The 22,156-nt window shown below is 46.8% G+C and overlaps 1 protein-coding gene across 1 annotated transcript in view; it reads left to right on the top strand.

Annotated features, from left to right (window-relative positions):
* The window catches only part of LOC120542671, a 91,198-nt gene that overhangs the window by 5,711 nt on the left and 63,331 nt on the right, over positions 1-22,156 (top strand). The window contains exons 3-14 of the mRNA XM_039775276.1: positions 3,957-4,254; positions 4,386-4,485; positions 4,569-4,654; positions 4,818-4,902; positions 8,903-9,080; positions 12,523-12,687; positions 17,159-17,305; positions 18,352-18,414; positions 19,678-19,792; positions 20,209-20,345; positions 20,430-20,534; positions 21,515-21,650. Of these exons, the coding sequence (XP_039631210.1) occupies positions 3,957-4,254; positions 4,386-4,485; positions 4,569-4,654; positions 4,818-4,902; positions 8,903-9,080; positions 12,523-12,687; positions 17,159-17,305; positions 18,352-18,414; positions 19,678-19,792; positions 20,209-20,345; positions 20,430-20,534; positions 21,515-21,650 (1,615 nt within the window). The remainder of the gene's footprint in view (positions 1-3,956; positions 4,255-4,385; positions 4,486-4,568; positions 4,655-4,817; positions 4,903-8,902; positions 9,081-12,522; positions 12,688-17,158; positions 17,306-18,351; positions 18,415-19,677; positions 19,793-20,208; positions 20,346-20,429; positions 20,535-21,514; positions 21,651-22,156) is intronic.

The following is a 22,156-nucleotide window of genomic DNA, read 5'->3' as shown; positions in this document are numbered from 1 at the left end:
GGTCCACTCCCTCCATAAGCTCCTACAGACTCCACTCAGACCCCAGTCCTGACAGTGGCCGAGGGGGGGAGTGAGTGATGCCCACCTTCCCACAGTCGCCATCTCCGCGACTGCTCGCTTGGCACAGCCGCACTTAAAGGCATCACCAACATGTACTCGGTGCAGTGTCCACGGCGAAGCTTTTATGAATTATAAGAAAAGTCACATATTACACTTACAGGGGCTCCTTGGATAATGCGGACCCTCAGTTAATCGGGGTCCTGCTGGACTTTGAATGAAATCAGCCCTGGTGATGCTGTCCGGGCCGAGGGGTGCAGTCCTGTTGCAGAGCTGAATGTTTACATTTTATTTTGCCCCTTCTGTGTCTCCTAGGCGATGGCACTTTGATTATCATTATTATTATTATTATTATTATTATTATGGGTATTGTCATTGGATTATCATCACAGTTGTAGCCTACAGATTTTTGTCCCCGTGCCCAATGTGTATGACAAGTCGGTGTCCTTGTCCTTGTGTACAGTTTTTGCTTCATAAGGCACAATGGTGTCTCAAGAACAAATCTTTTGTAGCCCCTCAAACAACGCGTTGTGCCCCCCGAATCCATGACTGCCTGCCTTTTGTTGTCTTGCTTTGATCTCCAGGAGAGACTCGGCAGGTTTCTTATATACAGTACATACATATACTGTACATATCTAGTAAGAAGGAGGAAACGCCGATAAAGTGTTGGCGTGCTGTGCTGACCCCTGAAAAGAAATCCCAAAATCAAAGAAGTGCTGCTCTTTAGGACTGGCGGCCATCTTCATCAGCCTCCAAGATGGCGACAGAGCCGGTTTTCACCTCGCAGGACAGGCAGTGAAGCGGTTTATATGGTCAGGACCTGGAAGTGACATCATTAGGGGCGGGGCCAGCAGTCACTGCTTCTGCAGAGGGAGAAAGAGAAAAGGCATCGGGCAACAGCGCCAACGCCTGGGTGGGAGTGGAATTACATTTAGATGAGCCCTGATGTTGTCTGTTTTGTGACAATAGATGTGTGTGTGAAATTAACAAATAAAACAAAATCCATAATAATGTAGAGGACCTCTCTGTATCAGGCCTGTTTGTTGCTAAACCGTCTTTGAACATCGTATGTCCACCGCCTGCACTCGAATGCCCCTCAGACCAACTTTGCTTTAGACACGGATTACGGCTTGTCGTGTGGCAGGATGTGTCACTTGTTCTGTTTTTGAATTTTATTCCTTCTGGCAGCCGTCTCATGTGCCAGGAGTGCATGGCAGCGTGTCCCAGTTGCCAGGGTAACCCTTACTGTTGTTGGGGGCGTGGCCTGTGGGTTCGGCACCCGCTGGTAATGGCCGCCCACTTCGCCGTGACGTTCTCTGCGCTGCAGATGTCAAAAGACCCTTTGTGAATCTATCTTGCTTTCCCAAGTTGATCCCTTGGCTTCCTTACTTTTGACCTCGATTTTTGTCCTCCTCTTTGGTTTTGTCCTTCTGCCACTTTTGATTTCCTGGCTTTTGCGTCTCTCTTTTAAAATGTCAGTTGGCTTCCCGACGTTGTATCAGTTATTTCCAAGTAAGAGAAAATGAGACTGTGCCGTTTGTGTGAGTGGGCTTGGGATGCTTGGGTGGGCTTTGTGTAGCAAGTCGTATTCGGTGGGTCCAAAGATCACGGGGGCACAGTTGGTAAATTTCGCAGCAACATTGTGAAGGACCACCAACAGATGGAATAATAAGTGACCGAGTAGAGTGGTGGACAAGGGGACTTGAGGGGCTTTCAAGACTGAAGAATGAGGTGGACAGGAATGGCGGGCTTTGGTGGGCTCTTCTCGTCTAACGTTCGTCCAGTTCTCAGGTGCTGGCGCCCTGACATGCAGTGTGCGTCGAGTCCTCACGTTTGTCATCGCTTGTCACTGTGTGTGCGTTCGAGTCCTCACATTTGTCATCGCTTGTCACTGTGTGTGCGTTCGAGTCCTCACGTTTGTCATCGCTTGTCACTGTGTGTGCGTTTGAGTCCTCACGTTTGTCATCGCTTGTCACTGTGTGTGTGTTCGAGTCCTCACGTTTGTCATCGTTTGTCATGCTGTGTGTGCGTCGAGTCAACAACAACAACAACATTTATTTCTATAGCACATTTTCATACAAACAGTAGCTCAAAGTGCTTTACATATTAAAGAATAGAAAAATGAAAGACATAATAAGGAAATAAAATAAGTCAACATTAATTAACATAGAATAAGAGTAAGGTTCTTTGGATTTAGGATTCTCAAGGAAGGGCTTGATGATGATGATGGTCACGTAGACTTCTGCCTTTTAATCCATCCATTATTGTTGGAGCCTCATGAAGCTTTGAGTAGGTGGAGGTGGCGCAGGCCACCACCACAAAGAAACTGGAAAAAGAAACAGAAGAGAGAGTAGAGGTCAGTACGGATTTTAGAGTCACCATGAATAGTTATTATGAGGAAATGAACATACAGAGTATCAGGATTAAGTTAAATTGAAGTTACGAGAAGGCCATGTTACAGTCATGTGTTCTCAGCAGTGATTTAAAGAGCTCCGCCATATCAGCCTGGTGAATTCCTATTGGCAGGCTATTCCAGATTTGAGGTGCATAGCAGCAGAAGGCCGCCTGCCCGCCTCACCACTTCTTTTAAGTTTTGTTCTTGGAATTCTAAGGAGACACTCATTTGAGGATCTGAGGTTACGATTTGAAGTGTGAGGTGTCAGACATTCTGATATATAAGATGAGGCTTTATAAACCATAAGCAGTATTTTAAAGTCAATCCTGAATGACACAGGTAACCGGTGTAGTGACATCAAAACTGGAGAAATGTGTTCGGATTTTCTTTTCCTAGTTAGGATTCTAGCAGCTCCATTCTGCACTCGTTGCAAGTGATTTATGTCTTTTTTGGGTGGTCCTGAGAGGAGTGCGTTACAGTAATCTAGTCGACTGAAAACAAACGCGTGAATTAATTTCTCAGCATCTTTCAATGATATAAGAGGTCTAACTTTTGCTATGTTTCTTAAGTGATAAAATGCTGTCCTAGTGGTCTGATGAATATGTGATTTAAAATTTAGATTACAGTCAACGGTCACCCCTAAGTTTTTTACCTCCGTCTTGACTTTTAATCCTAATGTATCCAGTTTATTTCTAATAGCCTCATTGTATCCATTATTGCTGATCACTAAGATTTCAGTTTTCTCTTTATTTAACTTGAGAAAGTTACTATTCATCCATTCTGAGATACTAGTCAGACATTCTGTTAGTGAATCAAGAGAGTCGGGGTCATCAGGTGCTATTGATAAGTACAGCTGTGTGTCATCAGCATAGCTGTGGTAGCTCACGTTGTAACCTGAGATAATCTGACCTAACGGAGGCATGTAGATTGAGAAGAGCAGCAGACCAGGATAGAGCCTTGTGGAACACCATATTGGATATCATGTGACTTTGAGATGTGATTACCACAACTAACAAAAAATTTTCTCCCTGTCAGGTAGGATTCAAACCAATTTAAGACCCTGCCAGAGAGGCCCACCCATTGACTAAGGCGATTTCTAAGAATGTTGTGATCAATGGTGTCAAATGCAGCACTCAGATCTAAGAGGATGAGAACAGATAAATGGCCTCTGTCTGCATTCACCCGCAAGTCATTTACTACTTTAACGAGTGCAGTTTCTGTGCTGTGATTTGTTCTGAAGCCCGACTGAAATTTATGAAGAATAGCAGGTTTATTGAGGTGGTCATTTAACTGCATAATGACTGCCTTCTCCAGAACTTTACTTAAGAAAGGCAGGTTAGAGATGGGGCTAAAATTTTCAAGAGCCGAGGGGTCAAGATTATGTTTCTTAAGTAGGGGTTTAACTACAGCAGTCTTAAGACAGTCTGGGAAGACCCCAGTATCTAGTGACGAGTTTACTATGTCCTCACATTTGTCATCACTTGTCACTGTGTGTCACTTCCAGGTGTTCTTTGACACGACGGAGCGCTTCCTGTGGGTCATCAAGTACTTCCTCGACGCTCTCTTCATTTTGAACATCGTCTCCCAGTTCTACATCGGCTACGAGTCCCAAGGCGTGGTGATCATGGACGAGAAGCTGGTGCGGAATCACTACCTTCACCGATGGTTCATCTTGGACGTCATCTCCATTTTACCCATCGAGGTCTTTGCTCTGACACACCCTGAGTGGAATATCTGGGAGGTTTTTCCTTACTGGCGTCTCAATCGGCTCTTCAAAACCGTGCAGATCTTCAGGTTTACAAGTAAGTTCTTTCACGTGGCAGAGTGAAGTGACGAAGGTCCCACGATGTCACTGAGGGTGTGGGAGGCCATGTTGTTACTTGTCATTTGACTCGAGTTGACTCGAGTTGAGTTGATCTTCTCCTCCTCCCAGTGTCCCTCAGGAAGGTGCCGGAGTTCAACAAAATCCACGTGGCCAACATTTATTTTTTCTGCGTCATAACTCTCACCCTGCACGTGTTTTCCTGTTTCTGGTAAGTTTTTCTGGTGCCCGCCACTAAGCGGCCTTACTGCTAAATCTCTGAATGGATGCCTGCTGTTTTTACAATTTTAACAGGTACTTGGTGGCCTGCACGCCTCTCCATGACGAAAAGACGAGGAACTGCGGCGGCAAGAAATCCTGGCCGAGTCTGCTGACAAACGGTGAGTGCGTCTGGTGGAGCGAAGCACAGATGTGAGCACAAAGGAGGTCCTATGGTGGCGAAAAGACCAGAAGTGTTAGTAAATGTCTGTAAAGGTCCATCTGGAGTTCAGGCTGCACCCCTCGGACCCCCAGATGACGTCACAGAGCTTGTTTTCATTTCAGATGGTGGATTCATGAACAACTTTTCGACTTTTGATGCCTACGTGACGTCTCTTTACTGGGCTGGCATCACATTCACGACAGTCGGGTGAGTCTCGGAAACTTGAAAGAATAATCGACTCTCTCTGTCTGCGTATGAAATCCTAAGCCATTTTAGGTGACGCTTTCATTTTAAAAACCTCCATATAGATGTTTGGTATCGTTCTTTTCAGAATTTATCAAACTTTAATGTGATGTTGTTAGATTTTCAGATTCTTATTCCGTTTTTAAATTATAAACTAAAAAATATCAAGAATTCACATCCAGCAAGATGAGACTCTGTGCCAAGAGATTTCACAAAGCCTGGGGCCGGAAATAAAAGACAAAGAGTAGGACAGCTGCTGTGCGGGCTCCTCTTACAGCGGGCATAGAAAAGACCCCCAAATGTCCATCCATCCATTATCTAACCCGCTATATCCTAACTACACGGTCTCGGGGGTCTGCTGGAGCCAATCCCAGCCAACACAGGGCGCAAGGCAGGAAACAAACCCTAGGCGGGGTGCCAGCCCACCACAGGGCACACAAACACACACCAAGCACACACTTGGGACAATTTAGGACCACCAATGCACCTCACCTGCATGTCTTTGGACTGTGGGAGGAAACCCACGCAGACATGAGGAGAACATGCAGACTCCACACAGGGAGGACCCGGGAAGTGAACCCAGACGGGTCTCATTACTGCAAGGCAGCTGCGCTACCCACTGTGCCACCGCGCTGCCCTTCAAATCTCCCCATTTTCTTTTTGCTTTATAGCCTTAAATAAAAACACACAAACTAATATTTCTTCTTCCCAGCTTTACTTCCTCAATGCCACCTCTAACATCAAGTTAATGACATCACAGCTACAGTTCAGAAAAATGATCAAAAATCCAAAACAAGACCTCCTGATATTAATGACGGATCAGCCCCCCCATGTCAATGTCATTTTGTTGACCCCCCTTTGCTTTAATGCCAGCCTTGAGTCTGCTGAGCCCACTCAATATTTGCCCCCCACTCTTCTTTACAGTTGAACTGTTTGGTGACATTGGCTGGTGAGTGTTGGTGGTCTGCTATCGTCAGATCTTTCCACAGATTTAGCTCTGGGCTCTGACTGGCCACACCAGGACATTCACTTTTTTCTCTTTCAGCCACCGTGTGGTCAGTTTTGCTGTGTGCTTCGGGTCGTCGTCGTGTTGAGAGGTGAACATTCTGCCCATCTTCATCTTTCTGCCAGCGGGTAGCAGGTGTTCCTCAAGAGTTTGATGGGATTTTACCCTAACGAGAGCCCCAGGCCCCCCACAACAGGATGCTGCCCCCTCCGTGCGTTACTGTAGGTATGGTGTGTTATGGATGGTGAGCTGCATTGGTGGACCGTTTGGTATTGGGGCCAAATAGTTGGATTTTGGTCTCATCTGACCAGAAGACCTTTTTCCACTTGGCATCAGAATCTTCAAACTCAAACGGCCTTATTGTGGCCTTTCGTGAGAAGTGTGACCCTCCTGAACATGGCACAATGGTGGAGCGCTTGTCAAATTGTTGTCTCCTGCACACCATTAATGACCACTCTGCGCTATCAAATCCTGGAGCTCCTTCAAAGTGGCCATTGGCCTCTCGGTAGCCTCTCTTCCCAGTTTCCTTCTTGATCTTCCATCCAGTTTGGAGGGTCCTAGTCATACTAACCAGTCTTTATGATGGACTTGACTGAGCTCCTCGGGATTGATGAAGCCTTTGAGATGTTTTTGTCTCCATCTCCTGCCTTCTGTCCGTCCACAACTCTGTCCTGAGATCTTCTGAAAGTGTCCTGCCACCCACAGTCGGGTGTTTGCTGTCAGCTGCAGGAACAGCTTCACAAATCACACCCATTACAACTGATCACAGGTGGGAGGAAGCCAGTAACCGCAATGGGAATGGTGGGCACTGACACCTAATGGAGTTTGGGGGGGTTGAGGTGGTGGTCCTTTATTTGTCTTGGGACTTCTTCTGAACTGCAGCTGTGAGATCTTTCACTTGGATGTTATCGATGGCATTGAGTAAGTAAAGCTGGAAAACATCTTGCTTTGTGTGTTTACATTTAGGGCTGTAAAGTGACAACAAGGGGGGGGTTCTGTTCTATGCCCACTGTAAATGTTCAAAGCGCCATGCGAGGTGCAGATCACGTGGCACAGCAGCAACAGCTGATTGAGCAAACAGGAGTTTATATAAAAACTGTATTTGTTTCCCAGGGGGTCTCCTTGGGGTGCGTTTAGCCCCCCATCTTCACAACACAAGCGGCAGAGACACGAAGTGGCTGGCACATATCACAGGCCAGGGGGGTTGGCGAGCGAAGTGAGCAGGGGGCGAACCCCCTAGTAACAATAATTATAATAAAATGTCCACTTGAGCCAAACGCATGCTAAGAAATGAAACACACGAGACGTAAAACTGAGCCCCCCAGGAGGACATCACTGAGGACCCCTGGGAGAGAAGCGGGAGACGACGACGAGAGTTGAGAAACGTCTTCATGGAGGAGCCACCGTCGCTGGAAATGTCGAGGAGAGATGAAGCGTCACGGACCTGCGGCCGTTCTGTGACACAAGCGGTACGACAATCCCAGTCACATGACGGCTCCCGGCGCGAAGGACATAAAAGTACAAAACGGTTCTCAAAATCAACTGACATGATAAGAAGACCTGCAGGTCACAAACCGCAGATCACGACGAGTGCGGCGGCCATGTTTACTCCTAGAAGACGAGAGAACAGAGGGAGCGAACCTTCAGACACCCCACGTTTACCCAGCAGCCAACAGATCGACCCTCCCTACAGAGCACGAGAGACGCGGTGAGGACGAGTGAAGGGGCGAAAACACTGAGGTGACTAAGAATCAATGGGAGAAGAGGAAGGCAATCCTGCGGCCCACGTGGCCTACGCTTGGGAAGAGCGCCGTGTGTATGTACGGTGTCACGAGCGTGATGTCACCTAATGCAGTGAGCACAGTGACGTGACGCCTCCCGACAACGCCTCGCAAAACAAGAAGAATCAACGCTGGGAATAAAACTAAACTTGGCCAAAATGAAAAAGACTGGCATCAAAATATAAATCTAATACAGAAAGCCACTGAAATCACGTGAAACAACAACGTGAGCAAACACACAAAGAAGAATCGGCAACACTGGCAGACAAAAACGTAGGTTTTAAGTACAGTAAATGACAAAGGACAAAAGGCGAAGAGTCGGGGCGACGTCCACACACCCCGTCTAGTGCCCCGCACTGAAATCAAAAGTAAAGAAAGGAAACGTGACGTTCGTCATCGTCATCGTCGTCGTCGTCTTAGCTCCGCCCTCTGGTGAAGCAGAAAGAATGGCAACCCATACCCAGGTGACCCGAAGAGGCGGGGCTTGGGGCGACTGAACGGCCAGTGAGCTCATTCGTCTCGTTAGTGACAGTCCCAGAAGACAAACCGCACCAGTCCCCAGGCTCCAGGACGTGGCTGCTTCTACACACCGCATATTGTGATGGATGGCAGGGCTGAGCTGATATCCTGCCAGGATAATATACCCTTACCTGGCAGGGAGGCCAGCGTAGTGGATGGGCAGTGTGCTTTACATGCTCCCCCAACACACTGGTTGGCATCATTCCTATGCCAGTATGTCCATTCATGTACCAGCAGGGCATGTTGGGAGCTGCAGTCCCTTTGGGTTCACTGGGCACCAACAGGGAGAGCTGCTGGGAAGGGCTGTCGCTACTTTCGGGGGCTCCACCTTGGCACTGGACGTATTCCGGGGTCTGCAATGAAAGGGGCCAGCAGAGTCAGGATGAGGTGGCTGAGACTGCATAACCCTAACCCTGACCTCTTACTTATTGTGCCCTCGGAGGTTTTGTCTTCCGTAAGCGCCTTGTAGTTGGACCCAGGACTGTGTTGTGAAGTTGTGTCTGGAGGTCTGGGGGGCTGCAACGCCCCTCTAGGTCACAGTATATGTAAGTATATGCAGGGAATGTCATTAATCACAAACACCTTGGTGACAAGTGGCCCGGTTTGTTTTTGGCTCGGGTTTTCTCTTCCTACATGTGATCACTTTGTCATTTGACAGGTATGGCGATGTCTATGCCAGGAACGTCAGGGAGATTGCTGTCTCGGTTGTGCTAATGTGCACTGGAATGATCCTCCTCAGTGGCTTCATCATGGCGGACATGAGCTCCATCATCACAAATTTGGAAGCTCGCAAGGGCAGGTTTTACACCAGGCTGGAATCCATCAAGTTGTACCTGGTAAGTTCTTCTTCTTCTTCATCTTCTTCTTTCTCTCCTCTTCCCAGATCTTTAAGGATCTGTAACTCTAACCCTAAGCCTAACCTAGGTGGGCACACATGTCCTCTGACCCTGAACTGACCTCCTGTTAAGGTGACTGGTCCCTCTAAACTGAATCTGTGAGGCTGTGCCCACCCATGGACGGCTCTCTCATCTGAACTTTGCTACTTTGCTTTCCCACCACTAGATACAGTCGGTTCAGAGTGGGTGGGCTGATCATTTGAGAATCACGGCATTGTTCTTCTGCAAGGCCACCAAGGAATTCCAGATTCTTGCAATGCCCTTCCCAGAATGAGCAGGAAAGCCAATGTGAAGTCCCACTCGAGTCTCCACCCACCCAGACAGTAAAGGGGCACATGTGGCAAATGAAAATGTGCAACGCATAAACCATCAATGCCACGGTGCCAACTCTGAGCATACCCAGAAACACAAATATTACATGAAGAAAAAAATAAACGACAAAAGACTTACAGTCCTGGGCAGCCTCATAATAGAAGGAACATCGTGGACGATGAAGTCTTACCTCCACTGGGATTACTCGACAGGACAGGCGCAGACCTACACTTGGAATTAATAGGAAATTAAAAAAAACACGGCAGTGGGTTAAGAAAGAGTTGAAAAAAAGAAGCTGCAAAGGAGAAAACAGACGAATCAAATGTTTAAGATGAATAACTCCAATGTGAATCACAGAGCGTAGGAGAACATGAGGACCACCATCAAGAAGGACATCAGGGGGGCTAAAAGACAGCTGGAGAGGAGCGACAGAGAAGGTGAGAGACGACCACAAGAGACTCTTTAAATAGGAAGAGGACAGTCAAGGAGGAGGTGAAGAGCATCAGGAAGAGTAAAGGGGGACTGAAAGATACAGAGAGTGAGATAGCGGACCCCTAAAGTCACATTTTAAGGAGGTCTTCACAAGTGATAACCTCAGAGCAGTAACAGGGACTACTAAGGAGGTGCTGAGGGATTAGAAATTGTAAAGAGAGAGAAGAGCTGTGAAGATTAAAGAGGCTGAAATCACACAAATCACCAGCAGCAGATCATACGGACCCTCAGGGGTCTTAAGGAGGCCAGCGAGTGCAGATGGAAACCCTGGACACGTATTTATAGGACGTCACTGAGCACTGGGGAGACTCTGAAGGACTGGAAAATGACAAATATCATCACGTTATATAGAAAGGGTGAGCGGGCAGATCAGAGCAACTACCGGCCAGTAAGCTTAATGGGAAAATTAATGGAAAGAATTATTAAGGAGAAGATGGGGCAACACCTGGCAAGGACAGTCAGCGTGGGGTCAGACGAGGGAGGTCGTGATTTACTAACAGGCTGGAATTCTATGAGGAGGAAACAAAAGGAGACGACCAGAGAGGAGCAGATGAGATTAGTGATGTGGACTTTCAGAAAGGATATGATGAGGTGCCATCTGAGAGGGTGGGCATCAAACTTAAAGAAGTGAGAGTTCAGGGTATGGAGTGTGAATTGGCTCAGACACAGGAAGGGTGATGGTGTGAGGAACCAATCAGAATTGGGTGACGTTAAGAGTGGTGACCAGCAGGGGGCAGTGAGGGGGCCGCTGCTCTTTTTAATATCTAGAAATGATTTAGATAGGAATATAAGGAACAAGCTGGTGAAGTCGGCAGATGATACCAAGATAGGTGGATTGGCAGATCACAGGGAATCTGTTAAATCGTCACAGAGGGACTTGGACAGCAGACAGGCTCAGGCAGATTTGTGGACGATTAAATTTAATGTCAGTTAATGTAAAGAATGACACACAGGAAGTCAAAATGTGAGGGACGTCTGAAAATCGAAAGTCCACCCTATTAGAAGGAGTTAGAAGTCGTAGAGGAATTGACGCCATCAACTGACAGACAGTGTTGAGAAGCCATTAAGAAGGTTAACAGACTGTCCAGTTATATAGCGCCTTGACGTGTGGAGGTTCTGCTCAGGCTTTATAACACTCTGGTGAGACCTCATCTGGGGTCCTGGGTGCAGTTGTGGTCTCCATAAAGACACAGCAGCACCACAAAAGGTCCAGAGAAGATGACTCGACTGATTGAGGGCTACAGGGGATGAGTTATGAAGATTCAAAGAGCTGAGCCTTCTCAGAGATGAAGGAGGAGACCTGACTGAAGTGTATAAGATGATGAAGTGAATAAGTCCAGTGGATGGAGACCGTGTCTTTAAAATGAGGTCATCAACAACATGGGAGGACACAGCTGACCACTCGTTAAGGGTGAATGTCACACAAACACCAGGAAGAGAAGCACAGACACCTGGACTAAGTGACCACACCGTGTGGTGGACAGCAGGACTTTCTGGGCCCTCAAAAACTCAACTCGATGTCATTTTGGCTGAATTAAGTGGACAGGACTGGCGAGCTTTGGTGGGCTGACTGGCCTCTTCTCGTCCAGATTGTTCTGATGTTCTCAGGTTTACACTCCACATGCTGAGGTCACAGCAGCTAAGGGGCTTCTGAAGAAGGTGAGGATGTCATTTGATTCCCAGGTTAGAGATGTGTGTTGCGTTCTTCAGTGAAGCGTTTTTTATGCATTCTTTAAAAAGCTACTGGGCCTGTTTTGAGGGGACGCTTACCTGTCATAGTGCGTGGAGAACAAACCACAGACTCCTCGGAGGTCACCACAGACATGAATGTGCAGCTCTATGCTCTTCGCTTCCTTCATTCCAACAAACAACTCACAAAAAGCAATAGGCGGCCATCTTAGTCCTTCCATCTTAGTCGGGACTCCTTCAGGTTGGCTTATTAACTGCTGCTAATTTCCTGGCTGTCCAAGATTACGGATACAACAAACGCTCAGTACCTTTCTTTGTGATTTAGGGCTCTGGCTTTTCAAGTTAGCAGTAGGCTGATCGGTCTCCTGGACTGGTGTGGCCTCTAGATGCCACCTGCCTCTCTAGCACCCTGAATTTATGTGCGTCCCTGATGCGTCTCTGGGACCAATAAGAGGTCGTAGTGTAAGCTGAACCTCCATGTTCAGGCCTCCTACCGGCCGTGCGTTTCCATCACAGCCGTGGATGAGAGTGGATTTGATCGTCTGGACTGTCAGCAGGCCTCACTTCTGACCTGACATTCTCTGAGCAGAACAAGCGCTCGAGATCTGACGGAATCCTTGGAGTACAAGCAAGGGTACAAGAGACGTTTTTCTTCCGACAAGTGAAAGTTTTTCTAAAATTATAGGCAAAATGTAAAAGCAACCCTCACCGAATAACTGATGTGCCCCATCACGTCCAATTCTTAGGTGACCTGTTGTGTCCCATTCGAAATCCCAGGTGTCTTTTTGTCATGAAAAGGCACCATAAAAGCAGTAGACTCTGTCCTGGATGCCGCTGCGTCTCGGGAGCTCAGGTGTGTTCAAGTGCTGTTTCTCCGTTGCCTTAACAGGAGGACATCGGCGTAGCCGAAGACATCAGGAGTTGGATTTCCAAGTTCTACAGTTACATGTGGCATCACCGCAAAGGCGCTGTCATTTCAGGGCTACTCGACGACCTCCCGTTCACACTCCATGCTGAGATCTCGGTCACGGCAGCCAAGGTGCTTCTGAAGAAGGTGACCATTTCTTTTGACTTTCCACCATTTCATTCTTTCTAATTTGAGTTGGGTGCTTTCAGGTTGTGTTTTGGTAAACGTTCGTTGTAATTCACTTCAGTTGCATTTTATACATCGTTTTAAAAGCTCCTGTGCCTGCTTTGGGGGCGATTTCCTATTAAGTTTAATGAAACGATTCCTTCACGTCGCACCACAACATTTCAATCTGCTGGTAGCGTGAAGAGCTTTGAGAAGGAAGTGCAAGAAGAGGACGGCCAGGGAGTGAAGCCCTCGGCGTCAGCAGTAAACACTGCCGGCTGTCTCTGTCGTCCCATCGAGGGTCCGCCATCGATTGAATTGTGAAGTGAAAACCAGGATGTGTGTTTGTTGAATGGGTGCAGCCTTGTTCTGGAGAATTGTTAATGGTGGGGCTCATCTGAAAAGCATCCATCCATCCATCCATTAGCCAACCCACTATATCCTAACTACAGGGTCACGGGTGTCTGCTGGAGCCAATCCCAGTCAACACAGTGCACAAGGCAGGAAACAAACCCCAGGCAGGGTGCCAGCCCACCGCAGTGATGATGATAGTGATGATGACAACGATGATGGTAATGATGATAGTGATGATGGTGATGATGATGATAATGATGATGATGATGATAGTAACAATGGTGATGATGATGATAATGATGATGATGATGATGATAATAGTCCATCCATTATCCAACCCGCTATATCCTAACTACAGGGTCACGGGGGTCTGCTGGAGCCAACACAGGGTGAAGGCAGGAAACAAACCCCAGGCAGGGTGCCAGCCCACTGCAGTGATGATGATAGTGATGATGACAATGATGATGGTGATGATGATGATAGTGATGATGGTGATGATGATGATAATAATGATAGTGATGATGACAATGATGATGGTAATGATGATAGTGACGATGATGATGATGATGATGATAATGATGATAGTGACGATGATGGTGATGATGATGATAGTGACGATGGTGATGATGATGATAATGATGATGATGATGGTGATGATGATGATAGTGATGATGACAATGATGATGGTAATGATGATGATGATGATGATAGTCCATCCATCCATCCATCCATTATCCAACCTACTATATCCTAACTACAGGGTCACGGGTGTCTGCTGGAGCCAATCCCAGTCAACACAGTGCACAAGGCAGGAAACAAACCCCAGGCAGGGTGCCAGCCCACCGCAGTGATGATGATAGATGATGATGATGGTGATGATGATGGTAATGATGATAGTGACGATGATGATGATGATGATAATGATGATGATGATGGTGATGATGATGATAGTGATGATGGTGATGATGATGATAATGATGATGATGATGATAGTGACAATGGTGATGATGATGATAATGATGATGATGATGATGATAATAGTCCATCCATTATCCAACCCGCTCTATCCTAACTACAGGGTCACGGGGGTCTGCTGGAGCCAACACAGGGTGAAGGCAGGAAACAAACCCCAGGCAGGGTGCCAGCACACTGCAGTGATGATGATAGTGATGATGGCAATGATGATGGTGATGATGATAGTGACGATGATGATGATAATGATGATGATGATGGTGATGATGATGATAGTGATGATGGTGATGATGATGATAATGATGATGGTGATGATGATAGTGACAATGGTGATGATGATGATAATAGTCCATCCATCCATCCATCCATTATCCAACCCGCTATATCCTAACTACAGGGTCACGGGGGTCTGCTGGAGCCAACACAGGGTGAAGGCAGGAAGCAAACCCCAGGCAGGGTGCCAGCCCACTGCAGTGATGATGATAGTGATGATGACAATGATGATGGTAATGATGATAGTGACGATGATGATGATGATGATGATAATGATGGTGATGATGATGATAGTGATGATGGTGATGATGATGATAATGATGATGATGATGATGGTGATGATGATGATGATGGTGATGATGATAGTGACAATGGTGATGATGATGATAATGATGATGATGATGATGATGATAATAGTCCATCCATTATCCAACCCGCTATATCCTAACTACAGGGTCACGGGGGTCTGCTGGAGCCAATCCCAGTCAACACAGTGCACAAGGCAGGAAACAAACCCCAGGCAGGGTGCCAGCCCACCGCAGTGATGATGATAGATGATGATGATGGTGATGATCATGGTAATGATGATAGTGATGATGACAATGATGATGGTAATGATGATAGTGACGATGATGATGATGATGATAATGATGATGATGATGGTGATGATGATGATAGTGACAATGGTCATGATGATGATAATGGTGATGATGATGATGATAATAGTCCATCCATTATCCAACCTATATATCCTATATCCTAACTACAGGGTCACGGGGGTCTGCTGGAGCCAACACAGGGTGAAGGCAGGAAACAAACCCCGGGCAGGGTGCCAGCCCACCACAGGGCACACACACACATACACACACCAAGCACACACTAGGGACACATTTGAAAAGCATCATTTTAGAAATGTTATTCAGGACAAGGTAAGTGGGGCTGTCACGTGACTAAACGCAGTGGGCCGACCCCCACACATCTTATTGTGTTTGGAATGAATGTCTGCTCGAAAGCCCGTCACGACGACGTGTGCTCAGAAATTAGGGTGGAGAATGTGTTAAAACTCCAACAATGAAGTCCCACCACCTTCCCAGAACAACAGCACCACCATTTACTGGTCTCGCACGTCTTTGTGTGCTTCATGTGTGGCTTTACAACAAGTTAGAAGATTAGGCAACACTAAGTAATAAAGAGTAAAGGAAGGTCAGGTGGGCTGGAGGACAGAAAGAGAGAAAAAAAAAACCAAAATCTGCTGGGGTCCCAAGGCCACGAGACCACCCGGCCCCCACCGGGCAATCTACCTAACACGGAAGATCAAAAGGCCCTCCGCATTCCGCATTCTCCTTGAGATGTTTTCTAGAACTTGACTGGCGTCGACCTGTGGCAGAACTGAACAGAATGGGCGTCGTTTAGAAAGGCAGCCTTGTGCCCGTCTATAGAAGGTCCACTGCATGTCAGGACAGGCCCCAAGCCATAAAGGACGACCAACTCTCTGAAGACCCCCATGGTCAAATTGTTGTGAGGTGCAGATCAGGACCAGGGGATCAAACCATTTCCAGGAGAACAGTCAGGTCAGGTTAGGCAGCATACACTGGGACAGCGCAATGCCACACCCACCACACGGTGGAACAGCTCGGGGTCCCGGTTGGCAACCCCACCCAGTCAGACATGCGGTCCAGTCCCACCCTCTATCTGCTGCAGCCAGGTCTAGCCACTCAGGTCATCACCAATGAGGATCAGCCTCGGGTAATCGTGCCATGTGGCAGCAGTGCCGTAACTTACAATGCAGGTCATGTGCCTCACTCGGGACTCCATGAGCAACACAAAGTCTCACCAGGGGCACCCAAGGACCCTCTGAAGAGACACACATGAAGGAGTCCAGTCTTCATCTCAGGTGCATGTCTCACAAACGGGAAGCACCAGGACTCTGAAGAACTGGACCTTCGTCCTTTAGCAGAGACATCAGGACCACCACACACCCCTTTGGAGCGACCTCATGACCCCCCCATGCTCTCCCAATCCATCTACCGACTTCATAGGAAGAGTCACCAGAGACATGAATGTCACTCAATGAGGTGGACAGTAAACTTCTCGACGAGGTCGACGCTCTCTCTGCAGACAGACTCACTGCTAATGGCCTCAAGAACTGAGAAATGGAAGAAGTTTGGAACCACCAGGACTCTTCCTAGAATTGCCCACCCAGACCTCCCCCAAGAGGACTCACGGAATGAAGGACTTCTAGGAGTGAGAGGTTGAACTCTCTAAAAAGGTGCTTTGACTTTGTCATGAGGGGCCATTGAGTGCACAACTGGCAGGTGTCTCCATTTAAAATGAACCCTACGACACAGTAAGGTGCCCAGAAGCTGGGGGGCTCCCAGTCGTTTCTGAACCCACCAGAAGTGTCCATCCCAGCTCCACCCACGCTGGCCTCTCTAACATCAGCTGTTCCACACGTTATAAAGAAGAAGGAGAATCGACGGCCCCCTTACTGCACTGCACTGGCAGTGCCATTCCTCGGGTATCTCGTGCCTGCCTTGAGTGACAGGCTTTCACCATTGTTATTCTGTGGCCATTTTAGTTATTGTACGAGTGGCTCTAATGTCACTTGATGTCCTTCACTTGATCCTTATTTGAAGCCCCGATTCAGACAGTAGCGTGTCCTACGGCTTCATCACTGGGACATGTAGTTGGATTCTTTTGATGGCGTTACTTGGCGTTGTGCCACCCCAGCTCAGGTCCTTAGTGCCATGTGAGCCACAGTTGGAGCTTTTTGCCGACGTTCTCCACGGTTTCTGCCACCTCACTTGCCGCAGTGCTGAAGGTTCTTTGGTTCCTAATTGTTTGTGCTTTTCAGGCTCATCTCTTTGATGGAACCGGAGACGGGTTCAAGAGGTCCTTGTCGATGCACATTCACCCGTACACGTACAGTGCTGGCCAGATCCTGGTGAGGTACGGCGAAGTGAGCAGGACCATGTACTACCTGAAGCACGGGCTCGTCCAGGTGAGACCCTCGCACGTGTCTCTCTGAGTTCGGTCCATTTGAAGGTTGATACCCCAGACAGATCCTGAAATCTGCAGTGGGCTTCTTCGTGTGTCTCTTCTATGATGTCCTCTAATTTGGAAACATCAGATCAAAACACGAGTCAATCAAACTCGGCGAGTACAACCCCGTCCTGATCTGGGTGACTCGAGAGCCTCATCTAAATTTGGAATAAAGGGGCTGAGTGCGAAAAGCTCTGGAGAGACCCCCTGCTTTGAGAAAACACAGAACAAAGTCAGCGATGGTGGGCAGGCAGGGAGTCTGTTGGGTGTGAGAAAAGATTTGGCAGGAGAAGCTTTTATGTCACCTGCCGTCACTCCAAATATGACAGTTAAGGCAGGGGGTGGGCTCAGAAGTGCTGATGTCAGGGTGACCCCACCTCCTGGGGCTCCACCCACAAAGAGCATGAGAAGATAGGCAAACATAAAGGGGGCAGCATACATCCAAAAAGAATCAGGGGCAATGATAGCAACATGTGAACAATGAGAAGTAAAAGCTGCGGTCACCACTGGAAAATGTCAGGGTGCCAACTCGCTCATCCAACCCAAATATGTGAGGCCCAACAAAAAGAACCTGTCGCACAAGACCACCAAAGTATTAGAAAGGCCGCTAGGAAGGAATGCCATCCTGCGAGGGGTTTGATGGAAGGCTGAGTGCCTCCTTCTGGCAGCAGCTGGATTAGCAGCTCGGGGACTGGAAGGGGGCGGAGTCTTCTCTGGAAAAGAGAGGAGAAGGTTGGCATCAGCACCCCCTGTGGACCTCAGAAGAGCCCAGAGGGAGGTCCACAGACCTAACGAGAAATGATCAGATCACAGGAACCCAGAACATACCATCGAGATTCAGAGCTCGATTCTGTTATCGTCACTTACCAGCTTTGTAGCCCAGGTGGGCAATGCCAGGCTACCTTCTGGTTTGGAGCTGATGACACGACAGCCGGTTGTGTGGCTTGCATTTTATTGTTGATTGTGAAGAGCGGATTAACTTGACCCACTTGTTTATTTCCACAGGTGCTCGGTGAAGATCCAGAAGATAAAGTGGCCACCTTGTTACCTGGATGTCTCTTTGGTGAAGTATGACATCACTCGGGCATTGATATGATTTCTGACCGCCTTTTACATGCCAACATGGCTCCCCAGTGTGTGTGTCATCTCAAAGAGATGCTAAGCTTTGCTAAGACGTCCAAGGTTCAAAAAACCCGATGACATCTGTAGACAGGGTCTTGGGGAACAAATAACTGCTTTAAATGTTTTATTTGACAAACGTAACAGAATGTATTTATAGTCACAGGAAGTAGAGCAAGTAGAGAGACTGTAGAGTTTATCAGACTCCTAAACGCATTCAATGATTACATTAGGACCCCAATGTCACGTGAAGGCGACTGTGGGTGGGAGGGAGGTAGAAAGCAGCCCAGGACAGGCTCACCCAGAGCAGCCCACTCCCCACTACTACCAGGAGGCTTCGGCCTGACTAGGCCCAGAAACAGGAGAACGGAATTCAATTCCAAATGAGCTGAAAGGGAGCCTCGCTAACATAACAGGCAGCAATATGAAGCATAATTTATAAAAATGAAAATGAACAAATCATAATTTGAATTTAAGGCGTAACACTGCAGACGGCAAGTCGCTGGTAATTAGTGGCGGAATGAGCGCCGATGAGCTTGAAAGCGATTAGCTGCCTCGTGTCGTACTTCGTCTGTCGCCGCCATTCTCGATCGATTGAGCCCAACTACCGCTGAGAAGTTTTCACGTTGGGCTCGAATCGCCGGGAATTCAAATGTAGTTTTGTTTGATATTTTTAAATATTTATTTATTTTTGTGTTTTATATTTTTAACATTTTTATATTTTATATTTTTATAAATTTATTTTTATGTTTTATATTTTTAATGTTTTTCTGCTTATTTTTATATATTTATTTTTATATTTTATATTTTTATAAATTTATTTTTATGTTTTATAATTTTTAATGTTTTTCTGCTTATTTTTATATATTTATTTTTATGTTTTATATTTTTAACATTTTATATTTTATATTTGTCTGTTTTATATTTTTAATATTTTTATGTTTTATATTTTTATTTATTTTTATATGTTTTCTATTTTTTCATATTTTTCTGTTTTCTAATGATCTTATTGTTTGAGATTTGTTAGGCAAAAAGCAGCGAACATTAAATTGGCCTAAAAGGCCAAAACCTAAAAGTAAGCAACGGTAAACGGTAAAAATCACAAGAACGGCAAACCGAACGAACGGCGGTGCCAACAAAGCGACCCCCCTGGGTACCCAGACCCTCGCATTAATGGGCTCGTTTTTTTTTTTTTGTTCTGTTTCTCTTAAGATAAATTTGATCTTCAGGATCCCCAGAAATGTGACGCTCTGTGCCGCCACGACCTGCGAGATTTATCTCTTACATCAGGATGACCTTCTGAGTTTGTTCCCCGACTTTCCGGAAGGTATGTGTCATTTATTTATTCACATTGAATTTACTTAACTTACGGGGAGTTTGCTGTGCTGTGTGGAAAGCCAAATTAACATTTCGAGAAATAAGAAGATGCACTCGAGAACATCTGAGCCGCCCGTGTTGTGATAACGTCAAATGAAATGCTGGTTACGCTTGGACGTCGGCCGTTCCTCCGGTGACTCTGTGTGTGTATTGAGAGATCAGAAGGGCAGTGCAGGGGAGCGTCGAGTGAGGCGACTCCCTCAGAAGTGGCGTTTTCAGAGAAAGATGAAGTTGGGCTTCACAAAGAAGTTCACAATGCAGATGGTGCTTCACCACACATGGAATTCGCCCCATTAGCGCACATATCATCATTTGTGTTCTGCTTTTTTAAAATGCGACTCTCCAAATCTTTCCTTCCTCTCATAGATGGAGAAAAAGTAAGAGAAGCTGCCAACACGCGTCTTTTCAACTCCATTTATCCCCTGAAGGACGCCTTTAATTTTGGCATCGCAAGCAACCCTCAGTCTGTGGTTTTTCACAAGAACATAGCGGACAAGCTGAAGGTATGCGACGCGCGGCGCGGCGACTCTCTGGCAAAAAGGGAAGGCCTTTAAACTGCACGATGACCTTCTCTCATTTTCACTAAGATCGAAGACCAGCACATCTTCAATAGCTTCGTGGCCAACGCCGAGAGCCAACTGGGCAAACTGCCAGGAGCCGTGATGAAAACACTGGAAGGGTCCACAAAAAAGGTAAGTGGGAGGCGGACATCGGAACGAAATGGAACTCCGTCACGAGGCTGTGGCCTTGTCAAGTTTTGGAAGAGTCTGTTCAAGACAAATGTGACAGGCACAATAAGATAGATAGATAGATAGATAGATAGATAGATAGATAGATAGATAGATAGATTGATTGATTGATTGATTGATTGATTGATTGATTGATAGATAGATGGATGTGAAAGGCGCTATATATCCACAGAGTCCTTTGTGTGATTGTTGAATAAATGAAATTTGCATCATTGGCAGCAGACTAACTAAGCAGACCCCCAGTATAGTTGACCACTGTGACCAACTCTCACATTCTTGTCTAATTCTGTGCATTTTTGGGTCCCCCCCTCGTATCTCACAAGCAGAACCAAAACACGGTGTGCAGGTTGGCGTTGTCTAAACATTCAGAGTCAGGCCTGTCCACCTCCAGGACCACACAGGATTTTTTGCCTTAAATGTGACAACCAAAGTGGACTTCTAGGGCTCAGTGTCTGGTAGTCTCTACAGTGACTTTGGCGTCACTTTCTTCTGACAGCAACGGCTGGAATTTGATTTCACTCTGTAAGGAAAACGAATCCCTGATGTGCGCGGGACTCCGTCTGTCTTGTATCCTTTGCTGCCATCTGGGTGGGTGAAGCCCAACTGTGTAGTCCAGGTGACTTTCCTCGATGTTTAAACTTCTACCCTTTTTGTCATCGTGAAGTCAGTTTAAGAGACAAGACGGACTGTAGGCTGTCAAAGAGAAAACAAAAGCTGACGAGGACAGAAGAGACTCAAAAGTCGAGTGAGCGGCCCTGAAACTGAGGCTACAATAAGCCCTAATGAGCCCTGCTGACCACTGTAGGTCGGCAGCCATGGTGGCTGAAATTGACTGAGGTTCCCTGCTTAGTCCCCAAGGTCCTTACACAGACAGTGTCACTGTCATTAGATGCCATGTTTATTTCTCTTTGTGTCCTTTTTAGGTCTTTTGGAAGAAGACCATCAAACCTGATTCCTGGTTTAAAAAGTGTTGGACGATTTTCTATATTTTGTGCCTTGTGATTGGAGTGACCCTGGAAACCTGGGTGGTCCTGTTCACCCAAGTCTCAGAAGTGCCAGGTTTGTATTTTTTTTTTAAATGCTAAAATTGCAATCAGACGGCAAAGGGACATCCGGCCCAACAAAGCTCACCAGTCCTATCTAAATATACGTCACTCCAGTTAAGTCCAGTATGGAAGGGTCCTAACGTCCTGCTGTCCAAAAGGGGCAAACGCTTTAAAACAGAAGTTCTTATCCAAAGCAACTTACAAAACATTGGTCTGGGGACACTTTGGAAACAAAATGTGTGACAGGACAAGTTGTTAACGTTGACCACCACAAATGAAGAGCTCACAGCAAACCACCAGTGACTTTCCCAAAACCTGCCAGCTGATAGGACTTTGGTAGAAATTCACCACTCCAGAGGGTCTTCAGAAACTTTGGAGGGAGCCCAAATTACAAATGAAGGTTCCACCCAGTGGGAGCTGCACATGAATAAAGTCTGGACGGAGGTACGGTAGCACACAGAGGTGGCATCACCAGATGCTGTTCAATGGCACACCTGAGTGGTCCAGAAGGAGCAGAGG

This window comes from Polypterus senegalus, chromosome 13, assembly GCF_016835505.1.
Source record: "Polypterus senegalus isolate Bchr_013 chromosome 13, ASM1683550v1, whole genome shotgun sequence".
NCBI lineage: Eukaryota > Metazoa > Chordata > Cladistia > Polypteriformes > Polypteridae > Polypterus > Polypterus senegalus.
The sequence above is the reverse complement of the archived record's forward strand: the minus strand, read 5'-3'. Positions and strand labels throughout refer to the sequence as shown.